General features: G+C 51.0%; 1 protein-coding gene across 2 annotated transcripts in view; it reads right to left on the minus strand.

Moving 5' to 3' along the window:
* Positions 1 to 2574: 2574 nt before the first annotated feature.
* Rasa3 (RAS p21 protein activator 3) overlaps positions 2575 to 24378 on the minus strand; it is a 103384-nt gene continuing 81580 nt past the window's right edge. For both annotated transcript variants that reach the window (XM_052751723.1, XM_052751722.1), the window contains exons 8-24: positions 23301 to 23377; positions 21683 to 21787; positions 20303 to 20459; positions 19604 to 19752; positions 18319 to 18433; positions 16722 to 16796; positions 15918 to 16041; positions 14619 to 14725; positions 12836 to 12913; positions 11846 to 11923; positions 9795 to 9868; positions 8334 to 8440; positions 7479 to 7561; positions 7030 to 7238; positions 5795 to 5898; positions 4928 to 5111; positions 2575 to 4122 (exon numbers count right to left, since the gene is read on the minus strand). In XM_052751723.1, the coding sequence (XP_052607683.1) occupies positions 4047 to 4122; positions 4928 to 5111; positions 5795 to 5898; positions 7030 to 7238; positions 7479 to 7561; positions 8334 to 8440; positions 9795 to 9868; positions 11846 to 11923; positions 12836 to 12913; positions 14619 to 14725; positions 15918 to 16041; positions 16722 to 16796; positions 18319 to 18433; positions 19604 to 19752; positions 20303 to 20459; positions 21683 to 21787; positions 23301 to 23377 (1902 nt within the window). In that variant the 3' untranslated portion in view covers positions 2575 to 4046. The remainder of the gene's footprint in view (positions 4123 to 4927; positions 5112 to 5794; positions 5899 to 7029; positions 7239 to 7478; positions 7562 to 8333; positions 8441 to 9794; positions 9869 to 11845; positions 11924 to 12835; positions 12914 to 14618; positions 14726 to 15917; positions 16042 to 16721; positions 16797 to 18318; positions 18434 to 19603; positions 19753 to 20302; positions 20460 to 21682; positions 21788 to 23300; positions 23378 to 24378) is intronic.

Here is a 24378-nt window from a genome sequence, read left to right on the forward strand (position 1 = left end):
AACCAATACAAGTCTCTGTGTTTACTTGGTCGGGTCTGAATGGCTGTGGGACTGGCGGGTGTCAGAGATTTGTCCTGACTGTGGGCCAGGCAGAAAAACTCTAGCAACAAATGGCGCCCAACGTGGGGCAAGAGTTTCCACCTAAAAACTGAGAAAAAAGATTCTAAAACGGAGCTAAAAACAGTTCCTAATTGTTTCTCTCAAATGAGCGGCAGCTGCCGGTTTGAGCTACTGGTGGGTTCCTAGCGTGGTGCTCGACCTGCCTATGGCGGGAATGAGGCCTTTGCAAGTGGCACTTTGAGCTGCATGGTGGATTTAGCCTTTGCTGGTGCAGAGCAAAAGGGGAGGTTTCTGGGCTACACGCTGCTTGGCTAAAAGCATAGACCCCCGATAGCTCCCAGAGCTGGCGGTAAACCATGGCCATGTTGGGAAGCTGAGGTGGGTGGATCCAGCAGCCACAGCTGCTGCAGTTTAAGGCAATAGATTCACAATAAGACAGATTCAGATGTAATAGTTTACAATGTGTGTAAAAGATACGTAGGCTTGAAAGAGACAAAAAAGATGATATATAGAGTTATAGAAATAAATACATAGTTTTAAAAAATAAAGTCTTTAAAGAGACAGTAAAGGTAGTATAAAAAATAAGCCACGTAAAAATGGATATTACACAGAGAATCTGCATTGTGTTGTCTTTGGGACTTTTAACTGCAGAAAAATATTTGATTGTAAAAGCTGTTGAGTTATGCCAAAATGTATATTTTAAAGGTACCTTGACTTCAAAATTTGGATATAAGGATAAGTTACTTTGGAAAGGAGACTCTGCTTTTGTTCCCACAGAAAGCCAAAGGCTATGGATTTGTTCCAGATTAAGATACATCAGGTTTGACCAGCCAAGACCCCCTGAAAGGTCTCCGATGACACCATGGCCCAGATGATCCAACATCCAGAATGGTTTGAAGGCATCTGGCTCAGATGATACACCCTCATGGACTTTTCCATGATCCTAAAACTTTCTTTGTATCCCCATAAGATACAGCGCCCCCCTCCAGCAGGAAGTAGTAAGAGAAGCTACGCCCAAATTCCCAAATTATATGTAATTTTACTTTGTTAAGGTTAAAACCTTCCTTTTTTTTAAAAAAAAAAAAGGGGGAAGTGCTGTGGGATGTTCTGTATGTCAAGTGTGTTGCTGATTAGTCAATAATTAAAACACTGATTGGCCATTGGCTAGGCAGGAAGTGTAGGTGGGACAAGGAGGAGAATAGAGCTGGGAAGTGGAAGGCTGAGTCGGGGAGACTCTGCCAGCCGCCACGATGAGAAACAGCATGTGAAGATGCCGGTAAGCCACAAGCCACGTGGCAAGGTATAGATTAATAGAAATGGATTAATTTAAGCTGTAAGAACAGTTAACAAGAAGCCTGCCACGGCCATACAGTTTGTAACCAATATAAGTCTCTGTGTTTACTTGGTTGGGTCTGAATGGCTGTGGGACTGGCGGGTGTCAGAGATTTGTCCTGACTGTGGGCCAGGCAGAAAAACTCCAGCTACATACCCCAGAATAAACTGAGTCTTAACTAGCCATGACTCAATGTGAGCTGAGTTCTAATTAGGCATGCTCCAGTTTGAGCTGAGCCCTGACTAGGTATGCCCAAGCGTGAACTGGGCCCGAGACAAGCATGTTCCAGTATAAGCAGAGCTCTGATTTGGCAGTGAGACCTCTGGCTTGGTATTATCCAATTCTTTATGGATACTTTGCTTCCAGCTGATCCAAGCTGACAGAGGCCTGTGGTCAGGGCAGCGGACACTCGCCACTCCATTCCTAGCAGTTCACTGGCAGACGAGAGGCCAAGGAGCAGGGTCAAACCTTCCTTGCTCCATTCCACACTCTTCTTCAGCCAGAGGTGGCTGACCGGCGACCCATGTCAGTCTCACCTTGTCCTTGGAAGCCTTCTGGCCCAAGTTCTTGGCCCCAGAGAAATGTCTCATTCAGTGCTCTCAAAGTCAAACTCCAGACTTTTCTTATAATGGTTCAGACTCCCAGTGGAATTAAAGAAAGAGAAATGAGTAAAAGTCAAATGGAGAACAGAGGGATAAGGGAATTAGGTGATGTAGTGGTGTCCCTCGCCGGGTGAGGGGCCTCCACGCTGTGGCCCTTTCACTCTCTAGGCCTCCAAGAGAGACAGCAAGGCCTGAGTAGCCATGCAGCCCCCCCAAAGCTTCCGCATGTCTGCTCCACACACTTCTGCCACGAGCTCAGTCCACTGGGTCCCTGCAGACATGGGAGGAATCTATCCCCGCCTAACTTAGTTGTCTTCAACTACATAGGACCCCCCAGTGGTGCCTAATGCCATACTCTTTTGAGGACACCAAAAAGCCAGGCTCTCACAGAGTCATCAGTGGACACCACATGTCAGAGACATCATATGCTATCAGAAACGCCATCTGTCATCAGAGATGCCACCTGTCTGGTCTGACAGCGATGCTATCTACCTTTATCTGTCACCCTTCCTGTAGGGTACCTCCTGTACACCGTTCCCATCATGTGAACCCCTTGGGAAATCCAAACCACTCCTCAGAAAGAATAAAACATCTGTTTTTAATTGACCGATAAAATACATTGCAAATTGTTAGTATCTTATAAACAGAAACATTAAGTTACAAATCCATGTTAAAACCCGGTTCAGTGCAGCCTAACTGCTGTGTCCAGAGACTTTTTTTTTATCCTCCATTTCTGTGGCAACCAAATGCTGTTATGTTTTCTAGATGAAGAGTGAACATCCCAACAAGAACAAAGAGAAACTGGCACTGGGGTGCGCGGGGTGTCCTTCAGCAACATCTGCCCACAGAGTGCCTTTCTCTCAGCCTCTGGAGATGCTGTGTGGGATGAGGCTCCAGCAGCACTGTGGGGCCAAGCTGATGCAGTCTGTCTTGTCTGTTTCAGGACCCTCCCACCCCAATCAAAAGTATCTCTAGACATTGCCATGTATAGCCTATTGGGTTCACAGAGACACAGGCATGTGAAATACCATGTTTGGCCTTTATTGCTGATGATGCAGTCCCCAGCCTGGGTCTCTGTCCCTGAGGACCCTTTGGATTTGTGAGAAAACAAATACTGTTCCCTTTGGGATTTCCCTGTACCATCCCCTTTAATGCATATAGGTGTCGATGTTCCAAACTGCCTTATATCAAAATGCTATTTAAAAACAGTCCTTTAAAAACATTAAGAAAAACAGCTTGAAAAATGCACATTTAAAAACTCTTCCCCAAACTTTCATCAAGGTAGCAAGCATGTGGATTTTAGTTTAAAAAACTCACCTGGCATCCAGACGTGTGCTCAAACTGAGGGTTGATGGTCACCCAGCGAAGACTGGGCTCACAGCCCTCCCTCTCCATGTCCCCAAAGATCAAAGACTTCCTGTACCATCCTGTCCATCCCAGCCACAAAACGACCCTTTGGCCAGGAACAAACCAACACAAACTAAGGAAAAAGGCTGCCTGCCTGCTGGCTGCCAGGAAAACACTGCTTCTAACATCCCAGACAAGGACTGAGTACAATTGCTACGGCTAGGGCCGGGCTGCTACATGTACGTGGCAGGGCCACAGAGTTCAGCAGGCCAAGAACAAGAGACAGTGTACTGTGCGGAAGGTGCACGTCGCCATGAATGAACCAGCCATGCCTCCGTGAGGAGGGATTGGGCCATGTGGGAACAGGTTTAGACAAAGTCCACACTCCCCTAATAGTTAACAGATCCCTGGACCCCCGTAAAACCAAAGGAGTAAAAAGACAAATGATCATACATTCCAGAATGGCTCAGACCACCTGTGCTGGCAGCGAAAGGAAAGAGCCCAGCCCAGGCAACAGTCCCTGCTGGGGAAGAGCATGCTCGGCCCGCCCGCTGGGTAGTCCCGCCAGCTGGGTAGGACCTGTGTGAACTGGTGAGCGTGGTTCCTTCCCCTGCGTGTGTGTTCTGTTTTCTTCTTTTATCCGTTTTTACAGGTGGTGGGTTTCCTGGCGTGGCTCAACAGCACATTCAGGAGATGCTGTGACGTTAAATGGAATGGGTGGAGATCTCAGACTGCTGCCGGATGTAGTTCTGGAAGCTCTTGTCTCCAATAGGGTGCTCCCTGGAGACGGGGAAGAGATGAGAAAGTGAGACTCTGCTCCCGATACCCCAACAACCACTGTACTTTTAGCAGTCCTTGTGTCTGTCACCGTGACACACGCACATCATAAAAAATACAGGAAGTAGGGGATCCACTAACAGCGCCAGCGCTGACCCCGAGAAGCACCTGCCATGACTGTTTTCTGCTGTGCATGGCATATTCCACATGCTGTACGTGTGAACGCTCTATGCTCTCTGTGGGTCACCCACCCATTAAGGGCTATGCCGTGCGTACTTAGAGAAGTCCCTGAGCAGTCTTTGGATGGAGGTGGGCCACAGGAGCTGTCCCAGCCTTTGTGGATCTTAACTTGATCTTCCCAAACTCTTCACCTATAGAGGTTGACTCGCCTGGGACCACATGGCCAGAGTTGGACAGGCTGAAGGTCTCCTCCATAAGGCTTGAGTCCTCCACCTCTCCACCCCTCCCACCTCAACCAGGGACAAGAATGTGGTTAGTTAGTGACCCTGCACCCAGAGCCCTCGGTGGCCTGGGAAGGTGGCAAAGGTCATGTGTAATGGCAGGTGGGGCTGAGCCCAAGCTACTGCTGAGGTCTCAAGCAGGGAGGGCAAGGCGAGGGTGCTGCCTCCCTGCACACGCCCTGGTGTGTGCAGAGCCGGGTATCTGCTCTACAAGAGACAGCAGATGAAGTTAAGCCCAGGCCACTGAACCCCATGGAGCCCCAGCACCCTCCACATGAGGTGGGTATTCACTGAGGGTCCAGATCTCTCCATCGACCCCCATGGCCCTGGAGCGCCCCAGCACTCACTGGCTTCCATATCTCGTCTTCTTGAACTTGTCCCTCCTGTACTGTGCGTGCTCCTGTTCAAGGGTCCCCACCCCGGCGATGACCTGCTTCAGCGTCTTGTAGGTCTCCTGGGGGTCATCAATGATGAACGTCGAGTATTCCTCCTGCTCAGGGCCATCGTACACAGACTTGCTGCCACAGGCCTCTGTAAGAGCGGGAGAGGGCGGGCAGGAGAGTGTCAGTGTGGGATGTAGTCCAGGCTTCTGCTTTCCCCAGCCCTGTCTCTGGATGTCTGCACAGGTTACTCCAGTGTGCTCTTCAGAGCAGCCCCTCCCTCAAAAAGCTTCCACAAGTGTGTGCATCCACATGTGTGCATGTCTATGTAACATATGTACACACACACATGCATACGTACACACCTCTCTGGAAAGCACAGAAGAATGAAATCCTTTGTTGGTGCGATGTTATTAAGAAAGGCCAAAGAATCCCCAAGTTCACAGTTTGCCCGTTAAATTCTATCTGAAAATGTCAGAATATTCCATGGCCAAACTACTCTCCTACCGATTACTCTTTAACCCTCACCAAGCTCCCTGTCCAATGTAACAGACACCCTCGGGCACCAAGGACCCCAGAGGCTCTGTAGAAGCATTTCTGAGGTGTAACAGATGCCCGCGGGCACCAAGGACCCCAGAGGCTCTGTAGTAGCATTTCTGAGGTGTAACAGATGCCCTCGGGCACCAAGGACCCCAGAGGCTCTGTAGTAGCATTTCTGAGGTGTAACAGACGCCTGCGGGCACCAAGGACCCCAGAGGCTCTGTAGTAGCATTTCTGAGGTCACTCATCCCAATTCACAACTCTCCATGGTTGGTGCCCAGGGTCCACACTCACCCTGCATCTTTTCCAACTTGCTCATGTACAGGTTAAAGAGAGAGTAGATGCGTTCTGTCTCACGGTCCCCGTCGATGTCCAGCTGGATGTTTGCTGGGAGTCCGCTGTCCAAACACAGCAAGTACAGAACGGTTAATGCATTTCCTTAAACACTTGCTTTGTGTGTGTGTGTGTGTGTGTGTGAGAGAGAGAGAGAGAGACAGAGAGAGAGAGAGAGAGAGAGAGAGAGAGAGAGAGAGAGAGAGAGAGACAGAGAGAGAGAGAGAGAGAGAGAGAGAGAGAGAGAGAGAGAGAGGGGCGAAACTCAGACATGGCAGCAATATGAGAAAGGACTATGTGAGAAAAGGTCTTCTTGGGCACGTAGGGTAGGAATGACCCAGAAGAACCACACACATGAGTCCTGAGTCCTCACATCCTTGAAGGCTGAGGGGCTCTGGCTCCTGTCCCAGGGTAAAGATGGAGGAAACCCTTGATCTCCTCCCAGGAGGGTTCTGGGGATATGGGCCACACCACACACACACCCCTGAGAGCCTGACAAGGGACCCTCCTGAGCCTCAGGCCCTATACTAATGAAGCTGGGTACAATGACTCCAAAGCTCTGGGAGGGTTCAGTAACAGCCTGAAGGGTAAGTGACCCTGAACAGTCCTCCATTTCAGGACTTGTCACATGAGGCTATCATTGCTTCTTTACGTGGACAAGTCATGTAGGGGCACTACCAATCTTCCCGGCACTAGGCTGCCTCCAGGACCGGCATAGTTGATAGAGTCTTGACAACTGCAGGAAGCCCAGCTCACCACAGGGCCAGGAAGGCAAAGACCTGCCTCAGTTTCCAAGAAGGGGTTGCAGGCAGTGATTCAAGTAGAGAAACCAGGGCGAGGCATCTGTGAGCTGAGGATGTGCTCAGGGATGCACAAACCATGCATGTTCCTTGTCGAAGAGACAGAGCGCCCTGCCCTGGGTCCTCTGCTGAAGACCTTCCACACAAGCCTACTTCTGAACATCTCTGCCCCAGGCAGGAGATAGAGAGGAATCTTGAAGGCTTGCAGCTCCCACCAGCCTATGCAGAGCCTTTCAGAGGACCTCACCAAGGGCTCCCTCAGGAACAGCTCTGTGCGTGTGGTTTCTGGTTCATTACATCTTAGTCACACTTCCGTATCTCAGCTGACTCGCCTTACATAGCGCAAAGGCTGACGGCTGTGCCTGGCTGGACAGGGCTGCAGAGCCGTGGACCTACCCGGTGCAGGGAGTACAGCCAGCGGCCGTGTCCGAGGAGGCCTTGCAGCAAAGCCAGTGGCCGTTCAGGTAGGCAGACGGATGGTACACGGTGAGGCGCTTCTGGTTACACTGACTCACTTTGGTGAGGATGTCGATCCAGTCCTTGGCCTCCACGCAGTTGTTGGCCTGGATGTACAGGGCACGCTCTGGCTGGATAACCTGGAACATCTGAGCACGGAGGGTGGGATCAGGGGCTGCTAGTCCAGCAGGCGCCGGGCCATTTGCTTAGCTTCTCGTAGGTTCTACCACGGAGCCAGGTAGAGGAGGAGGTGGGAGGATGAGTGGCCAGGTGGCAGGGACCCCAGGCTTGGATAGGCAGGGTCATGGGGGAGGGGACATGGCCAACAGCGGAGGTGGACAAGGAGGAGGAAGGACAACCCGCTGGGTTGGAACTGGGCCATCGCTCACGTTTTTCATCCGGAAGGACTCCTCCTCAAGCCTCTCCACGGCCAGGATGTTCTCGATGGGGATGCTGCAAAGGGGCTGATCACCTGCAGCAGAGAAGGGGTGGGAGTTGTGCTCAGGTGCACAGCGTGCCCCGCCCCTCGCCGGCGTGAGGCTCCCCATGGCCCAGGGACTGCAAGGCCGCAGGAGAGGGCTCTTGGCTGTCTTTTCCTAAAGGCTGGAAATGGATGTGGGGCTGGGGTAGGCGTGGGATCCTCAGAGCACAGTGCCTACACCAAGGCAGGACCTTGGCCCTGTTCTCACGCTGGAGATAAAGTGTCTCAGTCAGGTCCACAGGAACGTGGCCCACACCATCTCCAGCACTACAGCACACTAGCCCGTTTGGATCTAGGGCACGGCAGGACTGCTCAGCTCTATCCCTATGACTGGAACCCAGAACTGATGAGGCACAAGGAGACCTGGCTAAGTACATCTTCCCTAAGGAAAGCCTGTGGCTGCCAAACCCGAGGCCTCTCTTCTCTTTGCTGAATCACTGCTCTGGGGCTGTGCATCCTACATAGGAACAGGAGCCAGAAAGACACAAAAAGGGGTACCAGGGGCAGCAACGCTACAGACAGTTGAGGAAATAAAAGTGGGGGTGAAGGGTCTGCTGTACCACAGTCAGCTCTGTACCCTCTGGTTCTAAGGGGAGCAGATTCCTGAGAACACGGTCATCTTCACCGAGGCTCACAGGGCCCGAGGCTGAGGCTCCTCTTAGGTCTCCCCTGCTCCCCAGGCTCCTGTGGCAGTCAGCCTGTTAACCAGGGAAGCCTCTCTGCCTTGCTGGGCCCCAAGTGAAGGAGTGTAGAAACTTGTTACCTTTGCTCTTCTGGTAGGTGAATTCATGGTTCGTCAGGCGAAACCACCTCTTCTTGAAATTCTTCATTCCAAATCGCTTCCTTCCTTGGGCCCGTTTAATCATGAACCTGGCACAAAGGGCACATGGCGCCCAGTGAATGTTCTCAGGTCAGGGCCCGAGCTACCTCCAGACACATAACCATAATAATTCTGCACTCTCATATGCCATGGGCAGGCAGGGGTACTAAAACCCTGTCCTTTTATGACCTTGTGTTAAGGCTGAAGTTGAAGGGCATACACACTCTTGTTTTTTTTTTTTTTTTTTCTTGTTCTGCTTCTTTCTAGTAGTTTCCTAGAAAACACAATTCTCTTTGACATGTAAACACACGGAATGTGTGCAAAATGTATGTGCACAGCATCACTTGTAATGTTGGACTTTACCATATAGAGGAACACTATATGGCTCTATGGAGAAGTACCTGCGGATCCTTGAAAAGGGATTCATAACTATTCTTGCTCAATTTTTGACCCAAGTATCACATGCATAAGTGACTTTTTCTAACTGCCACCAATTTTTCCTCACGGGGACAGGCAGTAGTCAATGCTGGAGGCTACAATAAGGGTCACTGGCCTCACATAAGCAGGGCTGACTTTACCCAGCAAATACACTGAAATGCACAAAGTCGACCTCACAGTCCTGTGTATTGGCAGGTGACGGACTGAGGAATGTTTTGGCAGAAGCAGAAGTGCACCTAATCATGGTGTAGGCCTTTGTGAACACAGTTACTTCCACAAGTGGATGGAGATGATAAGATGGGGTGGGAAGTGACAGGCCACTCTCCAGGGTGACATGGCAGCTATGCACAGAGCTGTGTGTGGTTCTGAGGACATGACCCGGAAGAGGAACAGGCAGTGAGTGATTCAGTGTGGGGTCAAGGCCCCAAACCCCGGCATGAGAAAGCAAGTGAAATTCTCGTAGTGTGTTGGCAGAGCTGGAGAGGCTGCATCCCTCCTGCAATGGCTGGTTACCCGGAGAGTTTGTTACCATCGATACAAGGCTTGCAAGGCCTGGACACACTGGGCCAAGTTAAGGATTATGAGACAAAACCTGTTGCTTTAGAGGTTGTGAATTGAATGCATATCCCATGGTGTCATGTATGTATTGTTGAACACGTGGTTAAGGTAGAAGGTGATTTGAAGAAAAACAACAGATACAGTTAGGGCAGCCTGATGGTGACCTGTAGATGGCCCCAGCTGGAGCAAAGGGTCATGGGCTTAGCTGAACATAGTCTCAACTAGGAACTGGGAACTGGGATGCAGAGCAGGGCTCATGGGAACTAGGCATGCCTGTTAAAGTTCATGCAAACAAGAGCAGGATGTATTCCCAGGATCCCTCGGGCAGGACTATGGGGCGGGAGGGATGGGGGCAGAGAAGGAGGCCAACAATACCACAGTCTCGACCACCAAGACCCAATTCCTTACCCTTCTTTAAGCAGGATGGGCTCCTCTATGCTCTTGGGGTCCCTTCTCCCCGAGGATGAGATCAAATCCAGGAACTGAAGTGGGAGGAAATCAGACCGTCAGAAGGGAAGCATGTGGACAGAGTCTGCTCTGCCAGAAGCCTGGCTGGATGCTGAGACCTCTGAATCTGGGGGAGAGGTTTGGGGATGTGAGTCCTAAGAGAGCTGTCTGCTCTTGTCTCCAGGAGATGAGCCCAGTCCATCCTGCCAGGTCTTGTCCATCTGCCGTGACCTTGCCAGGGCTCTCACCAGGAGCCAGGTGCATGCTAGGGATTCTACCTGAGCTTTGTAGGTCTAAGTCAGGTTCTAGTGGTACACCCTGAGGTATGTGGGAAGGAGGCGTTAGTCCATCCAGAGCCCCACTAGTCTGCCTGGCTGAGGTCGCTCTTCTTCCTGGCCCCCAGTGTGGTGATATATTGCATACTCCAACATATTATGTACCCTAATAAACTTATCTGGGGATCAGAGGACAGAGCCAGCCACTAGATTAGACATAGAGGCCAGACAGTGGTGGCACACACCTTTAATCCTATCATTTGGGAGGCAGAGATCCGTCTGGATCTCTGTGAGCTCAAGGCCACACTGGGAACAGAGTCAGGCATGGTGGCACACGCAGTACTTGAGATTTCATGCCTCTGCTTGGAAAGCACACACGCCTTCAATCCCAGGAAGTGACAGGCTGGGTGGAGAACGGTGTATAAGGCCTGAGGAGACAGGAACTAAGCAGCAGTTCAACTGAGACCCTCAGGGGTGAGGACTCAGAGGCTTTCAGTCTGAGGATTCGTGGAAACAGGATCGGCTGAGGAGCTGGCTAGGTGAGGTTGGCTGTGCTTTGTTCCGTTTCTCTGATCTTTCAGCCTTCACCCCAATATCTGGTTCTGGGTTTTCTGTTAATAAGACCTTTTAAGATTCATGTTTCACCCTAGCTTTGGTGTGTGACCTCACCACTCCTTGGATTCCTTCTGTCACCCCCAGCTTCGGTCCCTACTTCCCTTTCACTGTTGAGGACTTTATGATTTCTAAGAGAGACGCTGTGTAGACTGCTTCTGAACGGTAGACGAAGAGCAAAGCCAAGGGTCCTGAAGTGTCTGTTTCTACACAGGCATCAGGCCAGGGCGCAGAGAGCACACACGGGTGTTAACACACAGTCAATGTAAGACCCGCGTGGACCACTTTTGGTCAACTCAGCACAAACCGAGACATATCCGGGAAGGGCGACCCTCAACTGAGAAACTGCCTCCATCAGCGTCCCCTGATTAATGACTGATGTGGGAGGGCCCAGCCCACAGTAGGCAATGCCAGCCCTGGGCAGGTGGTCTTGGGTGGTATAAGACAGCAAGCTGACTCCACAATTGATGGCTTCTGGCGGGGGTGCAGGAGGGCAGGGACTCCGTTCTGTTTAAGGGGCAGGCCACTGAGAGTTTGACCACACTCCAGTGAGTACATAGATAACACAAATTGGACTTGTTTTGTTTTATTTGTTTGTTTTCTTTTTTGTTGGGGGAAGGTCACAAGGGCAGGGGGGCATGGAAAGACTAGGAAGTGAGTGTGATCAGGGTGGAAGATATGAAATTCCCAAAGAATCAATAAAAATATTACGTTGGAAACAGGACAAAAAGCAAGCTGAGCAAGCTTTTTGAAAAACAAGCCAGTCAATGGCACTGCCCTGCGGTGTCTGCTTCAGCTCCTGCCTCCAGGTTCCTGCTTGAGTTTTTGGCTTGAGTTCTGATGTCTCTCAGTGACAGACTTTGATGTAGAAGTGTATGCCAGATAGACCCTTTCCTCCCCAAGTTGGTCATGGTTAATGTTTTATCAGAGCAACAGAAAGTAACTTAATAGAAAGCCTTTGGCACAGAAAACAGAGGGCGAGTCTCCACACTGGACTCTGAGGGGAGCCAAAGGTGGTGAATTTTAGGGCAGGCAGGCCAGCCTCTGGTTAAGGGGTGTGGTGGGTCCTTGCAATGGCCATGGAGAGGGTGTGGGGAACTGTGCCTTAGAGGATGGGACACTTACATTTTTTACAGCATCTGCATACTTTTGCTCATTGAAGAATTCATAGAATGTCGCCATGTATGACTCCTTAAAACTGGCCTGAAAGGAAACAGGTCATCTGTTGACAGCCACCGGCACCAATGCCCATGGGCCAGATCGGAAAGCTGCAGCCCACAGTGACAAGCCTAGGGTGCCACAGGTGAGGTGATTCCCGGCCACACGGGTGAATGGTAAGCATGCAGCCCACCTAGAGGCAGCCCCACCTAGAAGCTTCTGCATGAAGCTGGGGATTCTGAAGCAGCAGCCATAGAGGTTGCTGGGAGTCTGTGTCGAAGCCCCTGGCTCAAAGCACATCTTCATTCTCATCAACACCTGGGAACCCGGATTAAGGGCTACAAACTAGCTACAGATGTGGTCACAGCAGCCTGGGGCTAGCAGCATGGATCAAAGCTAGGGTAGGTCTGTAGGAACAGGAGTCCAGGGCAGGCCAAAGACCTCAGCACCAACCCTGGTCCAGGGCAAGTGATGGCGAAGGGGAAATCCAGGCTTGTGACGGAAGGGGTAAGAGGGGCTCGGCCTCTGCTGTCCAGGATGTAGAGGCTACATGTGGATGAATAGTAGTGCAGACCGTCCCTAGGTTTGCTTCTACAGCGCCAACAGCCAAGGTCAATAACACGTCTGGCCTACTGTGGCTTGGGGTCCTGGGGCAAAGCTGAGGAGGCTCAGCTCTCTTGTCCCCTTAAAGAGTCAGATGGGGCTGGTTTGCTCATCACTATGGCCATTGAACCTCCCCCACAATGACTGGTAAGGGCAGAGGCAGCAGGAAGTGCTGGAACGTGTACTTTTGGGAGATGGGGGATGGAGACACTGGCTTTGATTCTATTCAATATCCTAATAGCTATGATGAACACACCCTCCCCTATATTCAAAACATTTCATTTATAGCTTCTGAAGAAGAAAAAAAAACAATAACCCAGTGTTCAGAATCAGATAAAATGAGCGTAGACTTACAGACTTGGACTTGGACAAGCTGCCGAGAGTCTGGATTGTCTTTGAGATAAGTGTCAGGGTTCTAGAAGTTTGTGGATCCTGAGAGATCAAGACAAGAGAAATGTGAATTTTATTAGTTCTGTAGAAGAGTAACTGTCAATTCCAGAATAAGGTAATAAGACAAATGATGCTGTCTCAACCTTCCTAACACTGTGACCCTTTAATACAGTTCCTCATGTTGTGGTGATCACAACCATAAAATTATTTTCATTGCTACTTCATAACTGTCATTTTTTATTGTTATGAATCATAATGTAAATAGTTGTGTTTTCTGATGGTCTTAGGTGACCCCCATGAAAAGGTCAGTTGGCCCCCAAATGGGTCATGACCCACAGGTTGAGAACTACTGCTCTAAACACCTACCATAGAATGGGAGTAGATACATCGGTGAAGATTCAGGAAGATATGCATTGCCTGGGGCTGGACCTTGCCGCACCCCAGGGGACCATTTTATCAAGTCACCAGGTTCTTGGCATTGACAGCTGAGAAGAGCCACATGGCTGAGGGCTCTCCACCGGACATGCCAAAAACCCTCTCAAAACTACAGCAATCCAGCAGGTCACTGCAGCGCTAACCGAGGTTCCACAACCCTGGCCAGGGACACCCGCAGCTTTGACATGGCTTGGAGGGTGGAGAACCCCTAGCAGGGGGCTGCTCCCTGCACCTTGCCTCTACCAGGCATACATATGTCGCCCCAGTAGAAGGCTATGTCCACCCAGACAGGGCTTGGCCACAGCATGTGCACCATGAGTAGATGAAGTAATACATGCGTAGCTTAGGCGGTGGGAAGAACGCTAGTAAAGACTAGCAGGTAAGACCCTGGTCAGACCATGAATTATTATTTAAAACAGTATTAACTAGGGGTTGAAGAGATCGTTCAGTTGGTAAAGAGCTTGTTATCCAAGCATGAGTCTGATCCTTAGCACCCACATGAAAAGTGGAACATGTAATCCAAGCACTGAAGATGTGGAGACAGACAGATCCCTTGAGCTCACTGGCCAGTCAGTCTAGCCTAAATGGCAAGCTCCAGGTCCCAGTGTGCTGTGGATTAGGCTCATTGTTAATAATAAAGCTGATTGGCTGATAGCAGGGCAGAAAGAGATTGGACAAGACAACCTGGCATAGGGAGAATGCTGGGAGAGAAGGGAGGAGTCAGGGCAGTCACAGCAGATGCCAGCCAGCCACCGAACAAGCAGGACATGAATAAAATGAGGTAACAAGCCATGAGACATATGGTAGAATGTAGATAAATAGAAATGGGTTAATTTAAATGTAAGAGCTAGTTAGTAATAAGCCTGAGCTATTGGCTGAGCATTTATAAGTAATATAAGTCTCTGAGTGGTTATTTGGGAACTGGTGTGTGGGACAGGAAATGTCTATTTACACCAGTGAGAGACCCTGTTTCAAAAAAAAGATGGCTGGTGCATAAAGAAAGATATCTGAGTTTGACCTGTGCACCACTCATTCCAACACATACCTAGACATACACAAATAAAAAATAAGATAAAATAGTATTGATTCTCCCATCAGAGCGAAGAAAGCTGCTCAATCCACCCTCCTTTCCATTTGCAGAGGCCTGGCTGGTTAAGCTGGAAACCTTGCTATTTAAGGAGGCCTGGCTGGTTGAGGTGGAAACCTTGCTATTTAAGGAGGACTGGCTGGTTGAGGTGGAAACCTTGCGATTTAAGGAGGACTGGCTGGTTGAGGTGGACTGGCTGTCTGGCTTCCAGGACAACTCACTCACCGTGTGGTGGGGTGTCAGCTGGAAGAGGTTTGGGGACAGGATGGCAGGAGCGAAGAACCTCAGGAAGATGAAGCTGCTCACAGCCGTGTACCTCACGTCCAGGTCATCTGTAAGCAGACAGGGGACATTTTAGTCTGGGACAGAAGCAATGATGTATGGGTTCTGATTTTGCTCGGCAATTCTCAAGGGCCACACCGATGAGCCAGACTTGGCTTAAGACTCTTTTTCTGCCTCTCTCTGTTTATGTATTTCTTCTGCATCTTCTGTTCTTTTTCTTCAGTTTATATATCTATATGTTTCTCTTGCTCCTCTGTCTGTCTCAATAGTACTGTCATATTTCTATATATTTCTTCCTGTCTCTGTATCTCTCTGTCTCCCTAGCTGTTTCTCTCATTATGTCACACAAGAGGACACAGTCTGGCAGCTGAGGGTCACAGATGTAATGTCATTCACCAGAGCCCCCCTGAGGACTCATGGGGTGATCTACTCCCATGTGGAGTGAGATGATAACTTTATTTTGTTGTTGGAAACACCCTCCCTATCCCTCTGAGGCCTGCAGTACCAGAGCTCTGGGAATGGAGCTGCCTGGGGTCTACAGGACACATGCAGATTCATGTTTCCCAGAGGTTGGTCCCAGGAGCAAGGTGTTCTGGCCTGAGATGCAGCTCCAGCCTGTGTGGAATAGTAATGGGAACTCACATGCTTGTGGAATGATCTGCTTGGAGTGGTAGGTGCAGGGCCTGGAGAGGTGTAGGTGGGGCCTGAAGAGGTGTGGGTGGAGCCTGTAGGTATGGGTGGGGCCTGGAGAGGTATGGGTGGGGCCTAGAGAGGTGTGGGTGGGGCCAGAGTTGGGGCAGGAGAGGTCAATAGTACTGGGGTCTGGGGTAGGAGGAGGTAGGGGGCAGTCTGAGAGGTTTGGTCTAGTCTGCATGGGACAGGTGCTGGGCTCAAGGCCTACAGGGTCCAAGAAGTCTGGGCAATGTCATAGAAGGGGGACTGCCATGAAGGCATCATGTTCTGGGGGGGGGTTGAAACATGTAGCTTAGGGAGGACTGTGGGGAGGGCATCTCTGCTTCTCCAGGAGCTAGTGGGACTAAGGAATAGGTCTGCAGAAGTGGGTCACTGGGAAACCTTGGGGGTCTCGGTGAGGGAAAGGCCCCCAAGGGACTGGTCTTCTTGGCAATGCAGTAACTCAGAATTTATGACCCCAGGAAGAAAACATTTGAAGGCAGACACTGGGGGATTGTGAGCCAAGATGTCTGCGTCCTCATCCTCCAGCTCAGGCCCTTGGTGGCTCACCTTGGAAGCGCTTGGCAGCCGCCTCCCGCAGAGAAAAGAAGATGTCACACATGACGGTGGGACAGCTCACTCCAGACTTGGTGATGACCGTGAAGATGCGGTCCACATACTGCCGCAGGCTCTCCTGTAAGAGTCGGGAAGTTAGACCCAGAGTCTCCCTGAGGCCAAGAGAGCACCAGAGACATGCCCAGGGACAGGAGAGCCCGGACCTCGTGAAGTTTACAAACACTCGCTGCAAAGATCCGTATCGAGTGGCTACAGTAATCGGGTCCCTGGGTCCTCTTGCTCTGCATCACAGAACAGACTGAACTTCACTAGGATCCAAGGAACCTGCACTTCTGTTTGCAAGCGTGAACCTAACGAAGTCTAGTCCGTAGGAAGGCATAAGAAGACCCTAACATGCAGGGGCCCCTCGAGCAGCCTAACGCATTCAAGTGGAGAGGTTTGTTTGTCCTGAGTTGAGAACCGGTGGAGTTCATGGGGTCAGGTTGTGGGCTCACAAGGTCAGGTCTGGGCCCTCAGGAGACAGTGGGAGCTGATGGAGCCTCTGAGAGGCAGGTGTGTGGAGCGGTGTAGACTGAGGCACATGAGTGGAGCAGTGGTAGACGGGAGGTTAATAGACATCCGATGCTGATAGGTCATATGGGCTCAATACTGTACAAGGTCAAGAGCCAGACAAGTGGTTTGGGGCCCAGCCATCCCTACCATGCCTGAGATCCTCAATCAGCGTCTATATGTCTGTGAACAGAAACCCCAACAGGAGGCTGGCTTTGGGAAGTGTCCCAGAACAAAGCCGGTACCTACCATGTTGTTCTCGAGGTTTTCGCCGTCTTTCAACTTCACGGGGTCAATTTCACAGGACTTGTGGCTCTGGCAAATCTGGAAGAGGGTTAAGATGGTGCTGCACAAGGTGGGAAGACAGAGCTGAGAGGCTTCCCTCCTGGAGGCAGCGCCCACAATGGACGCTGGACAGCTACGGGCATGGAGGAGCATCCCGAGGCTTGGGCTGAACTGCAGCTACCTTGAGGACCAGCCTTGGCCCCACACTGTTGTTGTTTCTTTTTGCTCCTTTTTGGGGGGAGGGGCTGCCACCCAGTTCCCAAATAAATCACTCACAGAGGCTTATTCTTAATTACAAATGTCCGGCTTGTTGCTAGTCGGCTTTTCTTAAATTATCCCATGTATCTTTTGCCTCTGGGCTTTTCCTTTTCTCTTCCTGTAGACCCTTCTTTCTTACTCCATTGCTGGTTGTGTAGCTGGGTGGTTGGCCCCTGGGTCCTCCTCCTTCTCTGGCTACTTTTTCTGCCTCCCAGATTTCTCCTTTTATTTATCCTCTCTCCTGTCTCGCTATTGGCTGTTCAGCTCTTTATCAGGCCATTAGGTATTTTAGACAGGCAAAGTCACACAGCTTCACAGAGTTAAACAAATGCAACATAAACAAAAATAACACACCTTAAAATAATATTCTACAACACCACATAGCCCCAAAGAATCCCACAGAGTCCCATGAGGCCTTATGAGACTCCACACAGTAGACAGTTGCCTCTACACAGGCTGCTGGGAGGAACCCATAAACAAGGAAGCCATGCCGTGGGCATTTCCCCAAGACTGAATTGCTTGATTTACTCATGAAGAGATGCCTCAAAGCTTCAAGCACATTTGTCCTCTCAAATGTTCCCATGATTCTGCTCATAGATAAACCAGTATTCTAGATTAAATTTTCACACATTGCAGAGAACCCAATTTCACAACCCGTCTTGTCAGCAAGACATCCACTAAGAGTCATGGTAGGGGTGGAGTTAGGAGCAGGGGTAGTTTGGATACAAAAGGCAGCTGAACCATAGGCAGGGACAATCCAGGTCACAGTTGAGGCCTTAGGAACTGAGGGACCCACAGCATGTGGGAAGGAGTGGCTGAGGAAAATGAGGTTTCTCATGCATGTCCTGTCTTTAACAGTGAGGAAATCATTTGTTTGTCTGTCAATCTATCTATCTATCTATCTATCTATCTATCTATCTATCTATCTATCTATCCATCCATCCCCATCTACCCATCTATCTATCCATCATCAATCACCTATCTATCCATTATCTATCAATCTATCTATCCATCATCTATCTATCTATCTATCTATCTATCTATCTATCTATCTATCTATCTATCATCTGCCTGTCTATCAATCCATCCATCCATCACCTATCTATCTATCAATCAATCAATCATCCACCCACCTATCTATCATCTATCTGTCTTTCTGTCTGTCTATCTACCCTATCCATCCATCCTAAAGCAAAGAGGATTCTGTAATATATAATAAAATGAGGTCCCTGTGGGTTGGTGGGTAGTCCTGTCTCTCGTAGAAGTGCTGGTCACCATGCCAAAGTGGCCAGGGCCATCTCACCTCCTCAATGGTGGGCTTCAGGGTCACATGGAGGTAGTGCATGCCCGCCAGCTTCATCGTCTCATCTATGCACTTAGATGTCAGTGAGTTTCCTCGGAAGATGGTATTGGGGTCCCTGGAAAACAGCATTGGGATGATGTCTGCCTTGAGGCACTAAGAGAGCAAAGCCTCCTCTGAGAGCCTGGTCACCGGGTGGGGACATGAATGCTGCCAGGCCTGTTTCCAGACACCTCATGAGGAACTCAATGCCTGGTGCTCTGGGGCAAATACCCCTATCTCAACAAGTTCTGAACTATTGATGTGCAGGGCTGGATGGACCCTGCCTCACCCCTCTATGAAGGGTGCTTTTGCAAAATCTTTGGCTTTTTGCACCAAAGCCTCAGGCTGCGCACAAAGCCGGGCATCAACTGGCTGCTGATGTCCTGAGTTGAGAACCGGTGGAGTTCATGGGGTGAGGTTGTGGGCTCACAAGGTCAGGTCTGGGCCCTCAGGAGACAGTGGGAGCTGATGGAGCCTGTAAGAGGCAGGTATGTGGAGCGGTGTAGACTGAGGCACATGAGTGGAGCAGTGGTAGCTGCTTCCAGCAGCTCATCTCTCTTTCCTCTCCTCTCCTCATCCACCCAGCTTTAGCCCTCCCTTTGCCTGTGAGTCTGGGGCTCTGCTACTGGAAACATCCAGGTGGCCGTGCCCTGAGAACAGCCTTCACTCTGGTTCATTCTTCATCAAGAGCATCTTGAGACAAGGCTTACAGTTCCAGAAAGGAGCAGATCCTACCTTTTGACTCAGTAATGGGGCTCAACAGGGAAATCTGGGGCTCATCAGGGTAGACAGAGCTAGTCCTTCAAGCCTTGGGGCCCAGGCCACCCCCTCTTTGGAGCTCACCAAGGTGGACAGAGCTGGTCCTTCAAGCCCTAGGGCACAATCCACCCCTCCCCCACCCTCTCTGGACTTTCTCAGAAATGGTGATTTCTGAAAGGACCAACAAGGAAATTTGTTTAAGGGGGTCAGAAACCTGCTTGGCTCCTGAAGACCCCGACACCCTGACTCCCCACCAATGCTGTGTACAGACATGGGTTAGGATGGCTACTTTTGGTGTCTAACCACGGGGTACTTAGGGGCCCAGCTTCCCATCGAGGATATGGCTAGGTCTGGAGAGCAGCAAAGTCACGTGGAATGTAAAAGAATGGTAGTTGATCTCTGTACGGGGTTGGGGTACGGGGAAAACAGCATCAGGCGGGAAGGGGGCTGGGCATGCAGGGGACGAGGGGCAGCGGGGGACACTTACTGAGTTCTTTTCACCTCCGCGCTGGCGATGGCACTGATGAAGGGCACTACCCTGCCGTAGTGCAGCAGGAGCCGTACCAGTGGGATGGCTGCCTCTTGCTTATCTCTGCATACCTCACCCAGGATGTGAGCTGCCGAGGCTGAGACAGGCTGGGCAGGGGGCAAGTGTGAGCAGTGAGCACACGAGGTGGCACCCACCCCCTGCAGCTTGTGCCCCGTCCATAGGTCGGTACCTGATGACTCCAGACCTTCACCCTATGGTCATGTGCATGATAGCACAAGGAGGCCACCGCGCAGAGAGCCACTCACTCCGTCTGTGGCTTCTTTCCCATCTATTAAATATCCCTCTTTGCAGAGAAACCCACACCTTATGAAAACCCTTGTTAAAATCTCTAGTGTGACCTCTTTGGCTATACTCTACGAGTGTGGCCTAAGCATTCTCCCACCAAACTCCAAATCCAGCAGCGCTGGGGCTGGAAAAGACAGAAGCCTGAGTAGGTCGGGCTCCAGAAGCTATAACCCGAGAGAGTTAAGTGTCATTTGCACAGCAAAATAGGTACAGGTGTCCCCAAGTATTGGGAACAGGGTAGTGAAGGCTCAATGAGATGCTTTGGATGGGCAGAGCCTGACGGGTGGGTACACAGGGCAGGTGTGTGGGGCTGGATTTGGGCCTCCACCAGTAAACATGGCTGACACGCACCTCCACGTCCGCAGACTTCAGTAACAGGTCACGCAGTGGGCTGTAGTACTCAGAGGAGAAGACATGGTCTTCTGTATAAACTACATTTAACCTCAGCGACCCCAAGTCATCTGGCTTCAGGCTCTTCCCGCCATTGTCCCGGGGCTGGAGGAAGTACCTAAGAAGGAAGGACATAGAGCGGCAGGTAAGGGCAGGGTCCTCCCAGAGGCATTCCCAGGACAGCCTAGTGCCCTGCCCCTGGAGAGTCTGGGCTGTCACAGATGGGTCTCAGGCAGAAAGACAAGGCTCCAGGGCTGTTCTCAGGGCACGGCCACCTGGATGTTTCCGGTAGCAGAGCCCCAGACTCACAGGCAAAGGGGAGGCTAAAGCTGGGTGGATGAGGAGAGGAGAGGAAAGAGAGATGAGCTGCTGGGAGAAGATAAAGACAGGAGGCCAGGGGCCTTTGTAGTCAGCATCTGTGAGAGGACAGGCCCCATACCACGCTCAGACAAGATGGGGACCAGTTTAACACAAGTGTGTGGTTTTCGTAAGAACAAGTTGGGTTGTACTGGTGGCCGGTGGTCACTGAAGTGTTTTCTGAGGACCTCTCTCTCTCTCTCTGATGGCTCACACTGGCCATCCCTCGCCACCCAAATATTCCTGGCCGGGGAACTTGTCGTCTGCTGGGGTGGAGCCCTGTGTCCCAGAACCTGGCCATGGAACTAGCAGGAGACCTACATGAGCACCACATCTGTAGAACTGGAAGTCAACTTCCTGGTGACAGGAGTCTACTTTAGCATCCTCAGAGTAACACCTGACATGGGACACTAGTCAACAGGACACTGGACAGTGGGACACTGGACACTGGACAGCAGGACACTGAGATCCATGTGCTTTGTGTCGTTAAGGAACCAATCATGGAATAAAATGAAGAAACACTCCTGCTAAAGCCAGAGTGTCTAAAGAAAGAAAGCTGTATGAGCACCTGGGTGGGCTCTGAGACAGAGAAAGTCTGTGTCTGAGGAGCAGCCTATGAAGACCCATATATCCTGCAAACAGACCCTGACTGAAGATGCTCAGGAAGGCCCATCCACAGCCAAGCCAGCCCACTGGACTGTGCTGACACGCTCTCCCAGAAGAGGGCCAAAGCTGCTCTTAGTTCTAGAACCTGCTTTTAACTGGACCCTTCTCTGTCGCCAGGCTCCCAGCACCACTGCCCGAAGGTCACCTCTCTCCACCTGCTGGGTATTACCTACCGTAAGAACAGAAGCCAAGACAGCAAGCTGGGCAAAGGGAGAGCAGGCAGTGGCAGGTGGGGGTAGAGGTCAGCACAGTGCAGTGCCCTGCACAGTGGGAAGTTATTTTATATTCCCAGCCTTGTATATTGAAATGCACACCTACCAGGCTTCGTAAGAGCTAGCATGTCGCAGCACTCTGAGAGGGATCCTCAGCTCCCCAAGAAACTCGTCCCCAAACTTCAGGTTGCTGGCATTCCAGAGGTCAACTCTGAAAGGGATGAGCAAGTGTCATGAAGGTCTCACTAAGCAGCCCCACCTAGTGGGCAGGGGATGGAGGAAGGCTGCTTCCCAGCGGGGATAAGAATAAAGGCCTCCAGTTCTCAGAGTGGGTGAAGATTTTACCAAGAGCGGGTGAACCAGGCTGCATTGTGGAGCAGAGACTTTGATTCTCAGTGCAATGGACAAGCCGTGGGCAGACAGGGTACCTGTGTCTGGGAGCCAGTGGGGATCCCCGGCTCAGTCTGGTGGAGGGAATTACGGGGCAGAGCCAAACAGCTGCTCCATTCTTGGCTATGACCTGGGTCCCTTCACCTAGGAGTAACTCAAGGGCCCTAAGCAGGTGTTAGAGATGTGCTAAGGCCCTGAGGGCCTTGGCTCTGCCCGGATGTACCATGCTTTGATCTTCGAGCCCGTCACATCAAGCAATAGAGGCGTCATCAGGCTGAGCAGCTGCCCACAAGACAAAATAGCCAGCCAGGGCAGATGCTCCACCATGGCTATACCTCGGAGGGGTAGTGGACACTGTGGGCATCCCTGCTCCTAAAACTTAGGAGCCCTGCCTCGGTCTCCATCAAACACTAGACTGTGGGGTGTGAACCAGGATACCCACTGGAGGGCCCGCAGTTGGGTCCCAAGGAGCCACACACTACAACATAGTCTGTAGCCACGGCAGTGTCCGGTGCTTCTTGGGAGGATGGGCCACTCAATGATGCCCTTTCCCCAAGAGAACTGCTCCCTGTTCCCTCAGACTAGGGGCTAAAAATCTGCACCAGAATAAGAGTGGGTTGGGAGCATGGTTCCTGACAGCATTAAACACTCAGCAGAGTTCAGGGCCAGAGAGATGAAAGGCTCACACAGGCTCTCCCAGGCCTTGACTATTGGGCATTGCTATGGAAGAGGATGTTTCAGAAGACTTGGCTGATCTTTCTGTCATCTTTGCCCGTCCTACAGAGCATACCTGTATGACCGAGAGGGAGGAGGCCGCTTCACTGAGAACATACGTATGTGAGAGATGGTGTCTCTCATCCCAGTGTTGAGGCTCCTGATGGCAAGCTTGGTCACTGGATGACCAGCATGTTCCCCAAACAACTTAGATGGATTTAGGAATCCACAGGGGGAGGATGTGGTGCATGCTAACCTTTACAGAAGACTTGGTTTCTATAGCAACAGAGCAGGCAGACCCATACAGGATCCACACAGTACCCAGAAAGAATCAGTAACATCAAAGGGGATGGTCTCTACAGGGGTTGTCAGAGCTCAGAAAATGTCTGGAAAAGAGACCTGGCGGGTGCCAGCAGGCTTTCCCACAGGGCAGTACCAGTGAGAAGGCAGCCCTCGTGGTTTCTAAAACTGATCCTAGACCTTTGAGGGTGGCAAGTAATGAGACCCCCCCAACAGCTGTGGCTGTGATGTGCCAGGGCTACCTCAATAGTTTTGGGGCTGGGACCTGTTGAAGTGATACATCTCCTAACTTTTGCTATCAACCTCTGTGAGCGACTCACCGAATTTCAAGTTTGTCTACGTCCTCCTCCTCAAAGTCAAAGTGTGACTTTTTGCTGTAGCTGCAGGGTCTGGTCACCTAGAGTCAGAAGCGGGTAAATAATGTCAGACACATGTGCCAGGCGGCTTTGCATCCTGCAACCCAAGGAAGGGCCATGCGACTTGCTTGTAAGAATAGATGCACGTGTGTGTGTGTGTGTGTGTGTGTGTGTGTGTGTGTGTGTGTGTGTGTGTGTGAGAGAGAGAGAGAGAGAGAGAGAGAGAGAGAGAGAGAGAGAGAGAAAGAGAGAGAGAGAGAGAGAAAGAGACTGGCTGTGGATCATTTTGACAATGTGCAGCTCCTTCCTCAGCCCCTGTGAGGAAGAAGGAAGGGCCTGTGACCCACAGCTCCAGTGTGGCAGTAAAGGTTCAGCAGGGACACGCAGGCCTGGGAGAAGTCTGAACTGAAGGAATGATCTACCACTCTTTTCTTCTGACAGTTTAGAATGACTGTAACCTAACAGGTAGAGGAGGGCTGATGATGTATCTTGGTGGAATGCTTGTCCACCATGCACAAGGCTCAATCCCTAGCATCATATTAACATAGCCTTATGACTCATGCCTATAACCACAGCACTCAGGAGGTGGAGGCAGGAGGATCCGAAGTTCAAGGTCATCCTCAGCTATATAGCGAGTTCAAAGCCAGCCTGAGACACTCAAGACCCTATCTGAAAGCCATCAGTGCAGGAACTGGAATTCAGGCTCAGGGTAATGGCCAAGGGGCTGGCTCTGCTTTGACCACAGTAGTGTACGATGCTGCCCTCACTGTGGGTCCTTCCCAAGGATCAGAGAGAGGCTTTCTGCTCCAAGCCCTGATCTAGAACTTGACGCTCATGTTCCTTAACTGGATAGTGCTTTAATTTACTGGATAGTGAGGCAATGGTGAACACCTAGGCACCTGCCTCCCTCCTGAGCACCACACCCGTCAACTGCTTCTCCCAGAAACACATCCACCAGGCGCCGGCATCTTCCTACACCACCCTGTCCTGATGGCCCTTGGTCCCTACTGCCTCCCGTCTTCCCACTCAAGACGGTGGTACA

Source organism: Peromyscus californicus, unplaced genomic scaffold (genome assembly GCF_007827085.1).
Source record: "Peromyscus californicus insignis strain IS unplaced genomic scaffold, ASM782708v3 Scaffold_23__1_contigs__length_62951481, whole genome shotgun sequence".
Lineage (NCBI taxonomy): Eukaryota > Metazoa > Chordata > Mammalia > Rodentia > Cricetidae > Peromyscus > Peromyscus californicus.